Raw genomic sequence first — 15,336 nt, 5'->3', positions numbered from 1 at the left:
TTGAGTATGACTGCCAGAATAAGGTAGGGTTTCAGCATCAATTTTATTCCTATTTTCTTCTTCACAGATGAAAACACTAGGAAACTCTGGTCACAAAAATAACAGCTAACACTTCTGTAGTGTTTACTATGTAACGAGCGAGCACTGTTCTAAATAGTTTAGATCTGGACACATTAAATCCTCACAACAGTCCTGTGAAGTGTGGATCATTAGCAACATCTTTTTACCAATGAGGAAAATTATGTTCAGAAAGGTCTTGTTACCAAGGTCGCTCAGCAGAACTGGTATCTGGGCCCAGGCACTTGGTTAGAAGAGCCTATGCTCCTGGCCACTAGGCAGTATTGGCTCTCTAGGCTGCCACTAAAAATGCAACTGGAAGGAGTTTTCTCTACCAGTGACACTCAATTCTTTCAACTTCCTAATTCTGTGTCAAAAATCACAAGATGATCTACCATTACAAATTGAAATTAATGGCCTATCAGCTGACAACTTGACTATGTCAAGTTTTACGCTTTGGATTCTATTAAAAGCAAAGAAATTGAAATCACTATCACGGAAAAATAATTTGTCATTACCAGAATTCAATTCAACACCATTTTTTGGAGGGGGGAGGGGGTTTTGTCTGGAACCCTGGAAGTGTTTGCACCCAAGAACAATGCACCATGTTAACATTCTAAGAGGGCCATTGTTTTACAAACGGGAAGAATAGTAACTGAAAAAGGAGGTGAGGGAGGGAGGACACTTCCACACAAGGGGCTCTCAAATTGCTCAATCTTAGGAAAGAGAACCTATGGGATTTGCAATCCAGAAACAGTCTCCTTTAGAACCATCCATGTCTACACAGTCCTTGGAGAGGCTTCATATAATACATGCTTACAGATATGAACACCTCGGTTTGATTTGCAGACTGCTGCCCCGTATCACAGACTTCTTTTTTTAAGGACATTAATTATCTCTCTTGGCCACATGCCCAGTGTCAAGTACCTTTAAATGGAGCAAAGTAGCTACAAGAGCATTACCTGGGAAAGTGATTAACCTTTTGTGCTTCAGAAAGGGTGCGAAGTAAGAAGGGCTTCAGGTGGGATCCTGTCCACATTAGGTTATAGTCAGTGCTGCTTGGGTGAACCTGAGGGCAGATAAAAAGATACAAAAACATCAGAGATAGCCTCTCTCCAGGGAGATGGCAAGAAAGGCCATAGAAATTTTTCATCTACAGAGCAGAGTGAGTGCCCAGTTAGTATTTAAACCTAGTAAAATAAAAGCTGAGTATGAAAAGCTGTAAAGGATGGGATAGGTGGGCAAATCCCAGATACAAAAAGTGGAATAAATGAATCCTTCTATAGAAGTCTGTGATGTCTCTTAACATTCTTACATATCAAAGCATGAGAAGAGGGCTCAAACCCACAACTCTCGTCTCAGTGTCCTTAGGTCCTTACAGATGCTGGATATAAAGCACTGATCAGGACTAAAACCTTGTCATGGCAAACCAACTCAGGATATCATTCATTCACTGATAAGAATGATTTTGTCTATTCATTTGTCTGTTCAGTCAACAATTATGTACCCTGTGCCTATGATGTGAGAGGTACCAGTGAGGCCCCAGAGATAAAACACCACGACAGGATATAGACTAGTATCAGAACTTTCACAAAATGTCTATTTCAGACTTCAACCTAAGATAAGGAGCTAGGAACCAGACTATTATCAATCTTCTCAAAATATCTACAGTGTAAATCAGTCCAGCATTTTTGCCTGTCCCTTTTAATATCAATATCCCAATTTTCCTAATTTTCTTTGGGAATGACATACCATTTGGTTTTAAAAGACTGCCAGTCACCCCCTGACCCCCTGCAAGGAGCACTTCCATGGCCCAAGCTGGACTAGTCATACTATCTCCAGAGGGGGAGTCTTCAGTGGAGAAAGGCACAATGACAGTGAATGGAGTTGAGTCACTTCTATGGCAGTCCCCCGAAGAGACAGTCCCTAAGATTCCTATTCCCAGACCCCTGGGGCTGTTCTAGTCTCTTTCCTTACAAAGGCCTGCCTTTTCACCTCTTCCTCTGATTCTGTTACGCATCCTGTGTATAACTTACCCACAAATCCTTTATTTATTTATTTTTTTTAACGTTTATTTATTTTTGAGAGAGACAGAGACAGAGCACGAGCAGGGGAGGGGCAGAGAGAGAGGGAGACACAGAATCCAAAGCAGGCTCCAGGCTCTGAGCTGTCAGCACAGAGCCCGACATGGGCTCAATCCCACAGACCAGGAGATCATGACCTGAGCTGAAGTCAGACGTTTAACTGACTGAGCCACCCAGGGGGCCCTCTTTGGGTTTAAATTAGGCAGAATCTACTTCTGTTGCTTGCCATCAAAGAATCTTAATTCAGTATCAGACCATTCCCTATGGGCAGCTCTGTCTCTACCCCAAGCCTAATCATAGCAAGAAAAACGTTTGGGGTTTTTAGTTTAAAAAAAGAGAGAGAGAGGAAGGGAGGAAGGGGGGGGGGGGGGGGGAAGGAATCTTGTGAAAATGTTTTCCATGCATTTCAAGGAGAAACTGGTAAATCCACTCAGAAATTCAACATAAGCTCTGCATCATCACTAAGCATAGATCCCGAGTACCCTCTAGAGCTGCCCTATTAACTGGTCGTCAGGTTGGATGTCTAGGATTTTCAGCTTTAGAGCAGATCAGGTGAGGTAGTAAAAATGAGCTTACTTCATGAAATCCATGGGCTGTCAGAATGCTGCGTACCAGGCGACTATCTGTTCGCACAATCTTGTAAGACAAATGATAACGTTCTAGAGAAAAACACAGAATCAAATTCAGTAACCAAAAAGTTAACTGTAGAGACAAAAATAAAACTGTGAGATTGTGGCTTGCTTAACTGTACTCGGTAACATTGTACTACTACCCTTACGCTATTATTAAGTAGGCTACTATTATTGTGGACCAAGGGTTCTTAACCTGACATTTGCTGCGGGTCATTAAAAATAGGTGGGAGACAAAATGGCATCTTTGTTCTCACTACTAGCTGAAATTTAACATTATCTTCAATTACAAATGTAGGCACAAAACGGAGTGTTAGCAATACCCGTGACCTTGCCACCTATAGGTACCAGGTGTTTTAATATTATTGTACAATTGTTACAGTTATCTGAAAATGTCATTTCTCACAATATATAAAAATTATGGCAGTTAACAAACCTCCTAACAGACCATGTTATTTAATGCACTAATAAAAATGCATATATGTCACAAATTTACCTTTTATACAATATTTTGATAATTACATTTCAATACAATTGATTTTGTTTAGACTCCTATATATTTTCTATACACTTCAGAACCATTATGCTGAGAAGAGACCCACAGGCTTCCTTACACTGCCATTGCACATTTGGTCCACTGCACAAAAAGGTTAAGAACCCCTGCTCTAGACAGTCCTCTGTGTGCAATAATGCTGATTACCAGTATATCTTAGACCAGAGGTTATAAACTGGCAATCCAGGGCCAAAACCAATCTGCAGACATTGTTTGTTAACTTCTCATTGTGCTTTAAAAACAGATTGAGCCTGGGTCTCTCCGTCGGTAGAGCATCAGACTTGTAATCTGAGGGTCTGGGGCTCATATCCCTGTTCAGGCGCCAGATGCACCTTGGGGCGCCTGGGGAGCTTAGTCAGTTAAGCGTCTGACTCACGATTTCCACTCAGGTCATAATCTCATGGTTCATGAGATTGAGCCCCCACATCAGGCTCTGCACAGACAGGGCAGAGCCTGCTTGGGATTCTCTTTGTCTCTCTCTCTGCCCAGTCCCCACCCATGTGCGCACGCTCTCGCTCCCTCTCTCTCAAAATAAATAAACATTAAAAAAAAAAAAAAAAGACTTTCAAACACCTAAATTAAAAAATAAGAGGGGCGCTTGGGTGGCGCAGTCGGTTAAGCGTCCGACTTCAGCCAGGTCACGATCTCGCGGTCCGTGAGTTCGAGCCCCGCGTCGGGCTCTGGGCTGATGGCTCAGAGCCTGGAGCCTGCTTCCGATTCTGTGTCTCCCTCTCTCTCTGCCCCTCCCCCATTCATGCTCTGTCTCTCTCTGTCCCAAAAATAAATAAACGTTGAAAAAAAAAAATTTTATAAAAAAAAAAAATAAATAAGAATAAAAATAAATTGAATTATTGAGGCTCCTGGGTGGTTAAGTCGGTTAAGCATCCAACTCTCAATTTCAGCTCAGGTGGTGATCTTACGGTCATGAGACTGAGCCAGGAGTCCTTGACACATTACGTGAACCGTCACAGAAGGTAACCAAGAATAAAGCAACAATGGAACAGAGCCCACCACGGGACTGGTTGCCTCTCTCGGGGTATCAGCGTGAGGACCCCACCTCAGGAGGCTCCGAGCCAGGCTTTCTGCAGGAGGCACAAAGGCCCAGTGAACTGCCAAGTAGATACTATGCTCCATGATGAATGCAGAACCTGCTTAAGATTCTCTCTCTCTCTCTCTCTCTCTCTCTCAATCTCTCTCTCAATCTCTCTCTCTCTCTCTCATCACTCTCTGTCCCTCTCCCACCACAAAGAAAAAAAAAAAAGAAAAGAATGAAAAACAAATTGAATTACTAACCTTCTGAAATTGGAGGAATTCATTTAAAAATCTCGAATTCTGGGCTCTCTTGAAAACCCTGGCAACCCTGGGCTCGCTCTCTCTACCAGAGTGAGTCCACTGAGGAAGGGCGAGTGCTCCCTTCAGGACAGGTTCACAGGGTCTAGTTCAGCACAGTCCCCTCATGGTCCCTTCACTCATTCACATTACCCACCAGGCCCCATACGCATTCTGTGCTTTTGACCCCTAAGACTAAAGTCTGTAATCATGTGAGATTTCTACACATCTCCAAAGACTAAATTTTACTCCGGCCCACTAAATGCCACCTCTTTCTACGCACCACCACAAAGTGTTTGAAAAAGTTAGCTAAGAATTCTACAGCACAATTAAAAATTTTTTTTTTATTTTTCTTTTTTAAAGTTTTTATTTATTTATTTTGAGAGAGAGAGAGTGAGCGAGCGAGCATGAGAGAGGAGGGGCCGAAAGAGAAGGAGAGAGAGCGAATCACAAGCAGGCTCCACACCGGTCAGTGCAGAGCCCAACGTGGGGCTCAATCTCACAAACCATGAGATCATGACCTGAGCCAAAGTCAAGAGTCAGACACTTAACTGACTGAGCCACCCACGTGCCTCTCCTAAATTATTTTTTTCTTAAGCAATCTCTATGCTCAACGTAGGGCTCAAAGTCACGACCCTGAAATGAAGAGTCACACGCTCCACCAACTGAGCCAGCCAGGCAGTGCATCTACAGAATCATTTTTCGAAAAAGACTGCACAGTGAACAATTTCTGAATGAGTGCAATACAGAAACTTATAGACAGACCTTAGAACCAAATTCAGCCTCTCCAGTCAAAGATAAGCCTAACTTTTTATGAATTTATGTGAAAATATCCATAAATCCCTGCTACTTGCCCAGCCCTGGCAAGAACACCATGCAGAACAGACGGAGGAAGACGGGAACGAAAAGACCAGACACTCCATACTTCTCATTCTTGTGGCAAACTTCTAAAGCCCAGTCACAGGGTTTTCCCAATGATCAATCACTATTATGTTGTCTTTGCAATACGGTTATAAGAAAAACACTTCAGAGTCATGTCTTCGCTCCAGCGCAGAGAATAATTTAAGAAACAGTACAGTGCACTGCTTAAGGGTTTGTCTTCTGATTCCAAGTTGGTGAGGGAAAGCACAAGATAGGCCTGGAATATCTTGTTATGCCCAAAGAGAGGAAAGTGCTCAAAAACTGACTGGGAACATGTCACAAGGATCTCAATGGATCGCAATGGATCCCAAAGATCTCAATGGCCAAATTTAAGACAATTTGAAAATAAAAATGAATTATGACAGAGATAGAGTATAATCCACTTATATTTAAGAAAAAGAAAAAAAAAAAAAAAGAACCCATGAGTCCACACTGGTAAGAAGGTATACTGGTTTTCCATTGCTGCTCCTGTAATAAACTACCACCCACTTGATGGCTTTACCAGCACAAATTTGTTGTCTGATATTTCTTAGGTCAGAAGTCTGACACAGATGTCATCAAGGCAAGAGGGGGGCTGCATTCCTTTCTACAGACTCTTTCTATAGGCTCATTTCTTTTCCTTCTCCAGCTTCTAGAGGCTTCCCCCATTCCATGGCTTTTGGTGCCCTTCCTCTATCTTCAAAGCCAGCAATGAAGGGTCTGGTCCTTCTCACACAGCGTCAATCTGACTCCTCTTCTGCCTCCTTCTTCCACTTTAAAGGACCCTTGTGATGAAGGTCAGTTGATTAGCAACCTTAAATCCACCTACAAGTTCAATTTTCTGTTGCTATGTCAGGTAATATTTTCATAGGTTCTGGGATTAGGGGGTGGACATCTTTGGGGGGGACCATTATTCTGCCTATCAGAGGAGGGAAAGTTCTTTACAGAAAATCCAGCTAATAAATGGAAAAGGAAAGAAACAGAATATCAGTATTTCACAAAAACTGTAAGAGGAAGAGGTTCAGACTAAAATCAATGGAAACCAATGGGTGAGAGACGTGGGAAACAGGATATTCATGCATCTCAAAATATCATTCCAGAGAATGCTTGTAACAAAGCAAACAAAACAACAAAACAAAACTTCTAATGAAGTAATCTGGTGAACACTATTCTCAACCAAATGATGAGGGGCACCTGGGTGGCTCAGTAGGTTAAGTGTCCGACTTCGGCTCAGGGCAGGATCTCGCAGTTCGTGAGTTCCAGCCCCACATTGGGTCCTGTGCTGACAGCTCAGAGCCTAGAGCCTGCTTCAGATTCTGTGTTTCTCTCTCTTTCTGTCCCTCCCCCACTCACGCCCTCTCTCTCTCTCCCTCTCAAAGATAAAGAAATATTTTTTAAAAAATGATGAAACTTGCCACCACCAACAAGGCAATACAATTATATCACATGCTTCCTAACGTAATACACTGAAGAAGATACACTATGTGATAGTCCTACAAAACTTTAAACCTGAATCTAAACATGGAGAAACAATCAGACAATCCCAAACGTAAGGACATCTGCAAAGCAACCAGTCTGGAATCTCTAAAACTGTCAATGCCATGAAAGACCAAAAAAAAAAAAAAAAAAAAAGCCTGGGAGGTTAAAGGAGAAATATGAAAAGTAAATACAATCTTTGACTTCATCCTAGACTTTAGAAAAAAAAAGTAGTATAAAGGTCTAAATTGGGGCGCCTGGGTGGCTCAGTCGGTTAAGCGTCTGACTTCGGCTCAGGTCATGATCTCACGGTCCGTGAGTTCGAGCCCCGCGTCGGGCTCTGTGCTGACAGCTCAGAGCCTGGAGCCTGTTTCAGATTCTGTGTCTCCCTCTCTCTCTGACCCTCCCCCATTCATGCTCTGTCTCTCTCTGTCTCAAAAATAAATAAACATTAAAAAAAAAATTAAAAATAAATAAATAAAGGTCTAAATCGGAACAACTAGGGAAATGTGCATTAGCACTGTATATTAAATAAAAGTACTTTAGGGGCGCCTGGGTGGCGCAGTCGGTTAAGCGTCCGACTTCAGCCAGGTCACGATCTCGCGGTCCGTGAGTTCGAGCCCCGCGTCAGGCTCTGCGCTGATGGCTCAGAGCCTGGAGCCTGTTTCCGATTCTGTGTCTCCCTCTCTCTCTGCCCCTCCCCCGTTCATGCTCTGTCTCTCTCTGTCCCAAAAATAAATAAACGTTGAAAAAAAAAATTTAAAAAAAAAAATAAAAAATAAAAAAATAAAAAAATAAAAAAAAAAAATAAAAGTACTTTACCAGTGACAGATTTCCTGAATGTCACCTCAGTACTGTGGTTATACCGAGGACGCCCTGCCCTTAGGGATACATTGCTAAACAAGATATTATGGCATAAAGTACTTGAACTAATTCTCAAATGGTACAGAGAGACAAAATGTTAATAGTTGGTGAGCACGGGGAAACACTATACATGCATTCAATGTACTGTTCTTACAGCTGGTTGAGAGGTTTTTAATTTTTCTAGGTTGAATGTTTAGAAAGTGAAAGAAAATCTGGTCTCTTCATTATAACTGTGATCCCCAACATCTCCATTTCTGTGCGTGCAAAAGCCAAAGGATCATCAACGCCAGAGACCGGAAGCGCACCTGATGCCGCACCGGTTCGGCACTGGGGGCCTCACGGTGCCAGGCCATGGGGAGGGCAGTGAGGAAGGTGTACGGAAAAACGGAGAATGACCACCTGGGGACTGGGGAAGGAGGAGGAGCAATAAGAGAAAGAGTCTGTCTCTGCAGTGTAACTGCCAAGGGTTCAAATCCTGGCTTTACCACTTCCTGCCTGCAATCATGAACAAATGATTTCTCCATGGTCAGTTTCCCCACTTGTAAAATGGGGTCGGTAATAAACGTACTTACCTCACGGGGTAGTTCAGTTAACACACATAAAGCTTTTATAACACTTGTTGCTACACAGCAGCATAAATTTTCACCAAGTAAAAATTTTCATAGAGTAAAAAAGTAAATATGTAGCAAAGTAGCTATTAACACATAGTATTACATAATAAATTATGCATTTTATGCAGCAAATTTAAAAATAAAAATGCGGGGCGCCTGGGTGGCTCATTCGGTTGAGCATCCGGCTTCGGCTCAAGTCATGATCTCACAGCTCGTGAGTTCGAGCCCCGCGTCGGGCTCTGTGCTGACAGCTCGGAGCCTGGAGCCTGCTTCAGATTCTGTGCCTCCCTCTCTCTCTCTGCCCCAACCCACTCGCATTCTGTCTCTGTCTCTCTCAAAAATAAACAAACATCAAAAAAAATTTTTTTTTAATTAAAATGCTATTTATACTCTTTCTCCTACTTTTCCTAACACGGAAGACAAATGCCATTATCACTACACTCAGTGACCGCTCACAGTATGTAAGTAGTAAGCAGTGACCAACTTCCTCTAATCCATACCAGCTAACTATAAGCCAACTCCAATACTTTGCACATGCTCCAAAAGGGGAGTGCAAGAAAGATAGGGTGCAAGTGTGACTGCCGGGGATTTTCACTCACATTCATGTTCTGTGTCCAATGATGCTGATTACCAGTGTATTTTAGACCAGAGGTTATATTTTGGTGACCCAAGGGCCAAACCCATCCAGCCTGCAGACATGGTTCGTTCATTCTTTGTGGTGTTTTAAACATAAAACTGAATTAGTCCCTAACCTTTTAAAACTGAAAGAATTCATATAAAAATCTAGATTTCTGGGCTTCGTTTGAAACACCTGGCAACCCAGGGCTCTGCTCCCATGGCAAAAGTCAAACGGAGGCTTGCAACTATAAACTGAGCCAGCCCCCAACTGTCCAAGAAACAACTCCCTTATCCATATTTCCTTTCACATAAAAAGAAGCAGGGCGTGATACAGTCCTACTAGCGAACTGCCTAACATCTGATATCTGAGCCTCTAAGCATGCACCATAAGACCGTGGAATTTTCCTCTTCTCCAACCACTCACGTGTGTATCGGGGGCAACCTAAAGTGCCAGGCCTCCTGGCAAATTCCAGGACTGACGGACAGCAGCGCAGCAAACTAAAACAAGGAACCAATAATCTAACTGTCAGTACAGAAGCACCCAGGGAGTGAGGACATGCCCTAAGAAGTTTGGTCAAAAACAGCCTGGGAAACTAGAAGGAAGATAAAACTGACTTTCTTTACTTTTAGAATTGAAGAGCAATCCTTTCAATGGCAACACAGTGCAGCTTTGCCTTACTGTCACAAAATGAGGTCTACACGTGTACTGTTGAACATGGTATAGCCGCTAGCCACGTATGACTACTGGGCACGTGAAATATAACTAGTGTGACCTTTTGAAACTGAATTTTCAACGTTATTTAACTTTATTAATTTAAATTTGAAAACTGATATCTGATTCAATTACTGGAAAACGTGTTTGGAACTTGAACATATGAATTTACTTTTTCAACTATAATGTGTGTAAAATCTAACCACAGACTAAATATTTGTGATGAAAAATATTTTGCACCACAGAGATGTACTCTAAGTGTAAAATACATACTACGTGTCAAATATCTTTTTTTTTTTTTTAATGTTTATTTATTTTTGAGAGAGAGAGACAAAGGACAAGCTGGGGAGGGGCAAAAAGCGAGGGAGACACAGAATCCAAACCAGGCTCCAAGCTCCAAACTGTCAGCACAGAGCCCGACACGGGGCTCAAACTCACAGACTGCGAGATCATGACCTGAGCCAAAGTCGGATGCTTAACTGACTGAGTCACCCAGGTGTCCCATACATGCCAAATATCTTAATGATTTTTCTATATTGAGTAAATGTGGAAATGACAATTTGTATTAAATAAAATATATATTTTTTAAAGTTTATTTTGAGAGAAAGCACACTTGCACATGAGCAGAGGAGGGGCAGAGAGGGAGGGAGAGAGAATCCTAAGCAGGTTCCATGCTGTCAGTGCAGAGCCCAACGTGGGGCTTGATCTCATGAACCATGAGATCATGACCTGAGCAAAAATCAAGAGCCAGACACTTAGCCAACTGAGCCACCCAGATGCCCCAAAATAAAATATATTATTAAAACTAATTTCACCTATTTCTATTTTTTTTTTAATAAGGCCACTGGAAAACTTACATATCTAGCTTGCATCATATTTCTTTTGGACAGTGCTAGTCTACACAAATGCAAACTGACATTTTGCAAACTGAGGAACCTGACAAATTCAGAGACAAATTATAAAACGATGCTGGGGCGCCTGGGCGGCTCAGTCAATTAAGCGTCTGACTTCGGCTCAGGTCACAATCTTGCGATTTGTGAGTTCGAGCCTTGTGTTGGGCTCTATGCTGACAGCTTGGAGCCTGAAGCCTGCTTGGGATTCTGTGTCTTCCTATCTCTCTGCTCCTACCCCCATCATGCTCTGTCTCTCTCAAAAATAAAATAAAATAAATTAATTAGTTAAATTAAAAAAAAAATGATGCTTCCTTCTAGGAATGGATTACCTTAAACTGCAAATATCTCTACTGTCTCTAAAATGCAATCCATTTACATGTTCAAAGTATATACAATTTTGAAAAAAATGGATATAGTAAGAAAAAATATATTTCTGGAATATAGCAATATTGTACAAAAAGTATTAACAATAAATACAATGAAACATTTAACAGATAACAGAAAAAAATAAGACTGGCATCTAACACTCTAAGATCAACAGAAGATAACTAATCCCCCAGAAACTTCTCAAAGGGATTTAAACACAGGATTATGATCTGAGCAGATCTATGTCAGCTATTTAAGAAAAAAAAAAAAAAAAAAAGACCCAGAGAATTTAACAATTCAGAAATCTGAGGCAGCAACCAGAAAACTCATTCAAATTGTTCTTTTCATAAAGGACTGTGCAAAAAATCACGATACCTCAAAGAATTGGGAAGATACAGAAAATTCGAAAACAAAGTTTGAGAAAAAAGTTCAGTGGCCTTTTCTTTAATCACAAGTATGTGGAAAGGGGGAAACAAGTCATATACGTTCTAAAAACGCAGGGACTGGTTGAATAATGGAATGACAACACTGATGGACACTAATTCCCAGTAAACCCTGGATACTCTAGAAAAGGAAGGGTCTGCCTATTGCCATGGCATACAGAGATGCATCTATGTGACAAGCAGACCAAAAGAAGTATGTTTGGGGGAGATTATTTACTTCTGTTGTTTGTACCCACCTTTGATGTTTTAACTCCAATCATGATGACAGGGAGTTTCTTTGCAAATGTTAGCAAATCTTTAGTTCTTCCAAATTCAGAGAACATGAATGAACCATATCCCTTTAAGTGGTAACCTAGCAACTTGCTGAAGGGATTAGAACAAGACCCTTGGGGAGGGAGGAGGATTCAAATCCCAGAAGCAGGTGTTCACTGTCCTCTGAACTCCTAGCTTATTATGGAGCAAGGACAGACCTTAAAGTCATTTCAAACTAGAACAGATCCTGTTCAACAAGTGAAATTAAGTAGCACAAGTTTTGAGTGCCTACTATGTGCCAAATATTAAATGATCTCATCAATTCTTACAATGCCTGCAAGGTAGCTATGATCTCCACTTCACTAATAATAAAACAGGTCAAGAGAGTTTAAGTGATTTGCCCCAGACTCACAGCTAGTAAATACCAAAGCTGGGATTTGAACCGGTAACTACAAACCCACGTACAGACTCTTTCCACTATAACACACAACAGTTCTGACCCATGGTACTGTAACCTCTGAAGACAAGCTACAGGCTAACCCAGGAGTCAGAGCACTACTGAAAATCAAAGAAGAGTGGAGAATAGAAAAACAATAGAGAAAGTAAGCAAAATTAAAAGTTGGCTCTTTAAAATGATCAAAATTGACAAACCTCTAGCTAGCTTGAAAAAAGAGATTCTAAATACTAAAAGCAGAAATGAAATGGGGACATTACTATTGACCTTACAGAAATAAAAAGGATTCTAGAATACTATGAAATAAATAAATAAATAAATAAATAAATAAATAAATAAATACTATGAATATTCGTATGCCAACAAATAAGATAAACTAAATGGACAAAAACTAAAAACACATGAACTACCAAAACTGACTCAATACAAAATACAAAATATGAATACATACATAACAAGTAGAGGTTGAATCAGGAATAACCCTCCCAATAAAGAAAAGCCCAGACTGGATGGATTCTCTCTCTCCCTCTTTCTCTCTCTCAAAATAAATAAATAAAAATGGGGCACCTGGGTAGCTCAGTCAGTTAAGCCTCTGACTCTTGCTTTCGGCTCGGGTCATGATCTCGTGGTTAGTAGGTTCGAGTCCCGTGTCAGGCTTCGTGCTGATGGTGCAGAGCCTGCTTGGGATACTCTCCCCCTCTCTCTCTTCCCTCCCTCACCCGCTCTCTGTCTGTCTCTCTCTCAAAATAAATGAATAAACTTGAAAGAAAGAAAGAAAGAAAGAAAGAAAGAAAGAAAGAAAGAAAGAAAGAAAGAAAGAAAGAAGGAGAGAAAGAAAGAAAGAAAGAAAGAAAGAAAGAAAGAAAGAAAGAAAGAAAGAAAGAAAGAAGGAGAGAAAGAAAGAAAGGGCATCCAGGTTGGAAAGAAGAAGTGAAATCAGTGTGGTATGTTACATTGATTGACTTTTGTATGTTGAACCATCCTTGTATTCCTGAGAGAAATCCCACTTGGTCATGGTATAGTCCTTTTAATATGCTGCTTGATTTGCTTTGCTGGTATTCTGTTGAGGATATTTGCATGTGTATTCATAAGGGATTTTGACTGTAGTTTTGTTTTCTTGTGATGTCTTATTCTGGATTTGGTATCAGAGTAATGCTGGCCTCATATAATGAGTTCCTTCCTCTTCCTTGGAAGAGTTTGAGAAGGATTGGTGGTGTTGATTCTTTAAATGTTTGATAGAATTCACTAGCGAATCCATCTAGCAGAAGAATGTGGGAATTGTGTATCTGATAAGGGTCTAGTATCTAGAATGTTTAAGAACTCATAACTCAACAACAAAAAGTCGAGCAACCCAAATCAAAAATAGGCAAAGGCTTTGAATAGACGTTTCTCTAAAGAAGATATACAAATGGCCAAGAAGCACATGAAAAGATGCTCAATGTCATTAGTCATTAGGGATATAAAAATCAAAACCTCAGTAAGATACCACTTCAGCCCCACTAATACAGCTATCACCTAAAAAACAGAAAATAACAATTGTCAGTGAGGATGTGGAGAAAATGGAACCCTCCTACATCGCTGATGCAGAATTGTGTAGACACTATGGAATCTCCTTTGGCAGTTCTTTAAGAAGTGAAACATAGAATTACCATAAGATCTAGCAATTCCATTCCTAGCTATAGACCCAGAAGAATTGAAAACAGGTGTCCAAACAAAAACTCATACATGAATCTTCAGAGCAGCACTGTTCACAATAGCCAAAAGGTGGAAACAACCACCAACTGATCCATCAACTGATGAATGGATAAACAAAATATGGCATTTCATGAAAAGGAATGAAGTACGGATACATGCTTCAGCATGGATGAACCTTAAAAACACTATGCTAAGTGAAAAAAGCCAGACACAGAAGACTACATCCTGTCTGAGTGGATTTGTATGAAATGTCCGGAACAGGCAAATCGCTAGAGACAGAAAGCAGATGAGCAGTTACTAGTTGCTGGGGTAAGGGGTAATAGGGAGTGACTGCTTAATGGATACAGGGTTTACTTTAGGATGATGAAAAATGTTCTGGAACTAGATCGTGGTGAGGGTTGTACAATAGTGTGACTGTACTAAACACCACTGAATTGTACACTCTGAAATGGTTAGAAGGGTACGTTTCGTTTCGTATATTTTACCACAAAGAATAACAATAACGCACATACACATAATTCTGAAGACAAAATACAAAGAAGAAAAGCAACTTAAAATGCAGAAAATTTAAGAAATTACAAATAATCCTTTCGGGCATAAAAAAAAAAAAAAGGTACATTTTTCTTGTGACCAAGGCCCTTTTCCTACTTACATGTGATATCAACTTCTGCAAGACAAGGGTACAGGGGCCATGCCCAGCCCTGCCCTCTGTGGGGGGACGTCATACCTACCGCCAATGACTCGAATATTGTTGTCCTTTGTCAGAATAGCCTCAGCATGGAATACCAAAACTGGAATTCTCCTGCAGCCTCCGGTCCACATGATACACGGATGATCCCTACAGCCGTAACAAAAGGTTTTCATTAACTGACAGCTCAAAGTCTGAATAAGCCACTGACGCAGATCGCCGTGGTTTGCTGCTTAGCAACTTTCCCTCTGCCTGGAACAAGAACCCCAAATGCCCTATGGGAAACCATTCATCTCCCATTCTTAGCCATGTGCTCTATTTACGATTAACTCCCTCCCTGCTCCAGGGACGGGCTTCGATTGGCCTCAGCCATTCAGGGCCTTCACCCCTCAGTTCTAGTTACTGGATCGGGGATGAGCACATAAACCCACTGGAGCCAGTGAGTGTCAGAAGATATGTTGTGAGACCCTCTAGAAGAAAGCTGCTTCCTTTCTCTTCTAGAGCAGCTGCAGGAGACATGGCTTCTTCCCCTTGACGGTGTAAGAGAATGAGGTCTCCAAATACAACTGTCATTTTGTGTCCTTGAGGGAAGAGCCTGGAGCTGTCAGTAAAGGAGGAAGTCAGTGAAAACCTCATTCGAAGAATGAGAGATACGAAATCCTGAGAAGCAAATGTGCAGCTGCAGAATCAAGTCTTTCCCGAATATGGGGTA

The 15,336-nt window shown here is 41.2% G+C and overlaps 1 protein-coding gene across 20 annotated transcripts in view; it reads right to left on the bottom strand.

Moving 5' to 3' along the window:
* The window catches only part of TTLL5 (tubulin tyrosine ligase like 5), a 285,367-nt gene that overhangs the window by 263,211 nt on the left and 6,820 nt on the right, over positions 1-15,336 (bottom strand). For 19 of the 20 annotated variants that reach the window (XM_045060268.1, XM_045060271.1, XM_045060262.1 and 16 more), the window contains exons 3-5: positions 14,668-14,774; positions 2,718-2,800; positions 1,020-1,126 (exon numbers count right to left, since the gene is read on the bottom strand). In XM_045060268.1, the coding sequence (XP_044916203.1) occupies positions 1,020-1,126; positions 2,718-2,800; positions 14,668-14,774 (297 nt within the window). The remainder of the gene's footprint in view (positions 1-1,019; positions 1,127-2,717; positions 2,801-14,667; positions 14,775-15,336) is intronic. The other variant, XM_045060273.1, reaches the window with a different exon arrangement.

The sequence above is a fragment of the Felis catus genome, chromosome B3, assembly GCF_018350175.1.
Source record: "Felis catus isolate Fca126 chromosome B3, F.catus_Fca126_mat1.0, whole genome shotgun sequence".
NCBI classification, from domain to species: Eukaryota; Metazoa; Chordata; class Mammalia; order Carnivora; family Felidae; genus Felis; species Felis catus.
The sequence above is the reverse complement of the archived record's forward strand: the minus strand, read 5'-3'. Positions and strand labels throughout refer to the sequence as shown.